Source organism: Gobio gobio, assembly GCF_949357685.1.
Source record: "Gobio gobio genome assembly, chromosome: 21".
NCBI classification, from domain to species: Eukaryota; Metazoa; Chordata; class Actinopteri; order Cypriniformes; family Gobionidae; genus Gobio; species Gobio gobio.
In genome coordinates this window covers 39575495-39580464 of record NC_137117.1, presented here as the reverse complement: position 1 = coordinate 39580464, position 4970 = coordinate 39575495, and the positions used below count along the sequence as shown (strand labels likewise).

The following is a 4970-nucleotide window of genomic DNA, read 5'->3' as shown; positions in this document are numbered from 1 at the left end:
TTTTATGATGGATAGATGCACTTTTATGATGGACAGATGCACTTTTATGAAGGACAGATGCACTTTTATGATGGACAGATGCACTTTTATGATGGACAGATGCACTTTTATGATGGATAGATGCACTTTTATGATGGACAGATGCACTGTTATGATGGATAAATGCACTTTTTAACGAGAATGTTAGCAGATTTAGCTGGTAATCAAAACGCAAGCCAGTTCGAATAATGTGGAAGTGTGAATGAGATTTGAGAGCTGCCATTTTAGTCCGTTCCTCATTCAAAACTATCATATGACGACTGGAGTTTTTACATTAGTTGTTTTTATATCTGTTTATATCACTCCAAACATCTGCAGACACGCACGAGCGCGAGCGCATCTTAAAGGGATAGTTCACACAAACATGACATCTCTGTCATCGTTTCCTCGCCCTCATGTTGGCCATTGACTTCCCTAATAGGAGCCAACATTCACATTTTTGGGTGAACTACTACCCGTTCTACAATGAATCTGCTGCACATGACACGTATTTAAATAATGTCACAGTCACTGAGAAGTTATATTAGTCATATAAATGCATTTTAAATACCCTACAGCTCGTGTCTACACTCATTTGTTTAGCTGCAATGACAGCTTTTGCCTCACACGCGCTCTCGGACGAATTTACAAACTTTGCGACGCGCAAACCGCGCATCTTTAGTGTATCTTTGGCGTCTCGCGCGGTGCGGAAGTGGCCCGTGGGGCAGGGCGCGCGCACGGCTGCATATAAACTGACACGGACTTCCTCAAACTCACTTTGCATCGGAGCAGAGACGCATTCAGGTACTTTCCTCCTCTTATCGCTCTTTTTATTTATTTATTTAATCTCTTTCCTGGAGCTTTCGCAGAAGGGATGATACGTGAGGAGATGGCAGAGCGTTTGTAATAATAATAATGATGATAATAATAATAATAATGGTGTTTTATTGGTCCCCAGATCTAAAGCAGCAGTCATGAGCTGGGACAGCTACATCAGCAACTTGACCAAGAGCGAATGGGTGGACGATGCGGCCATTCTCGGGCTGACACCGGGTCAGGAGTCCGTTTGGGCTTCGGCGCCGGGCGGCTGGCTCTCCCAAGTCACGGTACAACATTTACAGAAAGAAAAAAATTTTTAACATTTTTTTTATATTGATTATGATTTATTTGCTTATGTAATAGCGTGTTTATTTGAATGGCGGTGTTTTTTTATGACTTAACGTACGTTAAGTTACTTATTCTGTCATCCGCGTAAAAGTCGTAAATCAGGATGCGCTCGCAGCTTCGCCGGTGATAACGGTAGCTCTAGTCTAACTTTGCTACACGAAGTTTTGTATTAAAGTAGTTTAATTCGCGATAACACGATTAGAAATCTCCTCTGAAATCGACCGTTTATTTCATTCGCGCTGAATTTCCTCAGAGCAGCGGTCGCGCGGACTTCTGTGAAGTGCTCCTTATTTGGTCATTCTTGCTGAAAGGCGGAAGCGGGTACCTCTCTCTCTCGCTGCGCGCGCCCGCTTCCGCCTGTCCGCCCATGTCGCGCGTGCACGCTCTCTCTCTCTCTCTCTCTCTCTCTCTCTCTCTCTCTCTCTCTCTCTCTCTCTCTCTCTCTCTCTCTCTCTCTCTGCATGTCAGATGTTTTATATATGATTTATTATATATTTAGAATATGTTTAAGTGAGAGACATTCGCCTGTGAGTGAAACTATCACCTGAGTGTCTAATGTAATGTAATATTCGGTTTTGACCGCTGATTACACTGTGTGTGTGTGTGTGTGTGTGTGTGTGTGTGTGCACTTCCTTTCTTGGGTTCCTCTCACTAACTTTCATTTTGACTTGATTTTGAGATCCCTTTATCCAGGTGTGTGTGTGTGTGTAGCCTATATAATGCTATATAATAATTTTACCCTATAGGCTATATGATAGTATATATGTGTGTGTACACACACACACACACACACACACATATATATAGGGTGAAATTGTTATATAGATGTATTATATACAGACTATACTTTCATTCACGCATACACACACACACACACACACACACACACACAGAGAGATATATATATATAGGGTAAAATTATTATATAGATGTTTTATATATACACTCTTAAAAATGCTGGGTTAAAAACAACCCAATTGCTGGGTTTGTCCATTTTCAACCCAACATTTTTTAGAGTGTAGGCTATGCTTTCATTCACACACACACACACACACACACACACACAACACACTCACACTCACACACACACACACTCACACTCTCACACACACACACACACACACACACACACACACGTATATACACACTCACACTCACACACACACACACTCACACTCTCTCACACACACACACACACACACACACATATATATATATATATATAGGCCTATATGTGTGTGAATGAAAGTATAGCCTATATATAATACATCTATATAATAATTTTACCCTATATGTATGTGTGTGTGTGTGTGTGTCTGTATAAATGTGTATGTGTGTGTGTGTGTGTGTGTGTGTGTGTGTCTGTGTGTGTGTGTTTCCCCGTTCATGTCGCAACATGCGGCGGCTCAGACTTGTAAAGAATTCAGAGATGCTGTGCCTCTCTCTCTCTCTCTCTCTCTGGTCACATGACCTCAGGTGTCTCTGTGTCCGTCCGTTCTGGCACATCTTACCCCAAACCGCTGAACAGGAAGTGACTCGGCCTCTGAAATGTGCTTTAATGTCAACCTACAATCCGGCCCAGAATCTTCTGGAATACTTTAAAACATAGAAACGTGTTGCTTATCTTAAGCATCGCCTCCAGGAACATGACAAAACATGAACAGTGTGTGTGTGTGTGTGTGTGTGTGTGTGTGTGTGTGTGTGTGTGTGTGTGTGTGAGTGTGTGTGAAATATCTGTACTTGTTTCAGCATGTGTTTTCTGGACCATTTTATCACCTGCAATCCACCCTCACACAGTCTCTCTCTCTCTCTCTCTCTCTCTCTCTCTCTCTCTCTCTCTCTCTCTCTCTCTCTCTCTCTCTCTCTCTCTCTCCGCAGGCGGCTGAGGTCCAGGCTCTGATCGCTGGTGACCGTGGGGGTCTGTTTGCCAATGGCATGACTCTGGCAGGCAGGAAGTGTACAGTGCTGAGAGACGCCCTGAATGTGGACGGGCAGAACACCATGGACATCAAGATGAAGACCTCAGAGAAAGAGCCAGACCCCTTCTCCCTCACCATCGGCAGAACTCACAAAGGTAACCCCCCAAACATACAACCCCCCAACCGCACCGCACACCAGTGAGCTCAAAACATCACTGCTGGAATAAACACTCACATTGTAGCATGTACACATATTTATATTTAATTTAGATTCTGTGGTGAATATCGACCTGCACATGTTTTACACAAATGCAAATATCTATACCATAATTAATTGATAATTGATATTTTTTAGATCCTGTGGTGAAATATGACGTATGCAAGTTTATAATATATTTAATATTTAATTTTAATTTATAGTTAATTTATTTTTTATTTATATTTTTTAGATTCTGGGGTGAAATTTGACCATGACATTTTTTAACTTTTATACAAATATTACATGCAAATATTTTATTTTTAATTTGAATTTATAATTAATTTATATTTCTAAATTATATTATATTACCATACTGTGGTGAAATTTGACATATACAAATTAAGTTTATATAAATATTACATGCAAATATATTAATAAATACTTATTTTATATTTAATTTATATTCTTTAGATTCTAAGGTGAATATCGACCTGCACATGTTTTATACAAATGCAAATATATTACAAATATCTATATCATAATTAATTGATAATCAATCTTTTATTTGTATTTCTTTAGATCCTGTGGTGAAATTTGACGTTTTATACATTAAGTTTATATAAATATTATATGTATTTTTAATATAGTATAATATAATATATACTAATATATTACATTTTATTATATAGTTAATTGATATTTTTTTATTTTTATAAATAAATATTATATGCAAATATATTAAAACAATTATATTTAATTTGAATTTATAAATAATATATATTTTATTTATATTTCTTTAGATTCTGAGATTAATATCGACCTGGGTGTGTTTTACATAAAGTTTTTACAAATATTATATATGTATATTTAATTATTAATTAAAATTAAAATTAAAATTAAATGTTTAATTTTGACATATAGGTTTTTATATATAAAGTTTATACAAATATTACATGCAAATATATAAAAAAAATACTTATTTTATATTTAATTAAAATTATTTTTTTATTTATATTTTATTTGTATTTCTTTAGATTCTAGGGTGAAATTTGACATGTACATGTTTTATATATTAAGTTTATATAAATATTATATGTAAATATATTACAAATATTTATATTTAATTTGAATTCATAATTAATTTATATTTTATTTATATTTTTTAGATTCTGGGGTCAAATTTGACCTGGAAATTTTTTAGATATATCAATTTTATACAAATATTACATGCAAATAAATATATTTGATTATATTATATATCATTTTATTCATAATTAATTTATATTTTATTCATATTTCTTAAGATTCTGGGGGGAGATTTGACATGTTTTATATATTACGTTTATGTAAAAATATTTGTAAATATATTACAAATAATTATTTTATATTTCATTTTAATTCATTAATTGATAATTTATATTTTATTTATATTTATTTAGATCCTGCAGGTGAAATTTGACCTAGACATATTTTTATATATAAAGTTTATACAAATATTATATACAGTGTTGGGGTAACGCATTACAAGTAACTTGAGTTACATAATAATATTACTTTTTCAAGTAACTAGTAAAGTAATGCATTACTTTTCAAATTTACAACAAAATATCTGAGTTACTTTTTCAAAAAAGTAACGCAAGTTACTTTTTCACATTAATTTGACTGAC

The 4970-nt window shown here is 34.7% G+C and overlaps 1 protein-coding gene across 1 annotated transcript in view; it reads left to right on the top strand.

The window, feature by feature from the left end:
- The first annotated feature begins 496 nt into the window (after positions 1-496).
- The window catches only part of pfn1 (profilin 1), a 6092-nt gene continuing 1618 nt past the window's right edge, over positions 497-4970 (top strand). Inside the window, exons 1-3 of the mRNA XM_079803030.1 lie at positions 497-822; positions 977-1124; positions 3064-3259. Coding sequence (XP_079659156.1) covers positions 993-1124; positions 3064-3259 — 328 coding nt within the window. The 5' untranslated portion in view covers positions 497-822; positions 977-992. The remainder of the gene's footprint in view (positions 823-976; positions 1125-3063; positions 3260-4970) is intronic.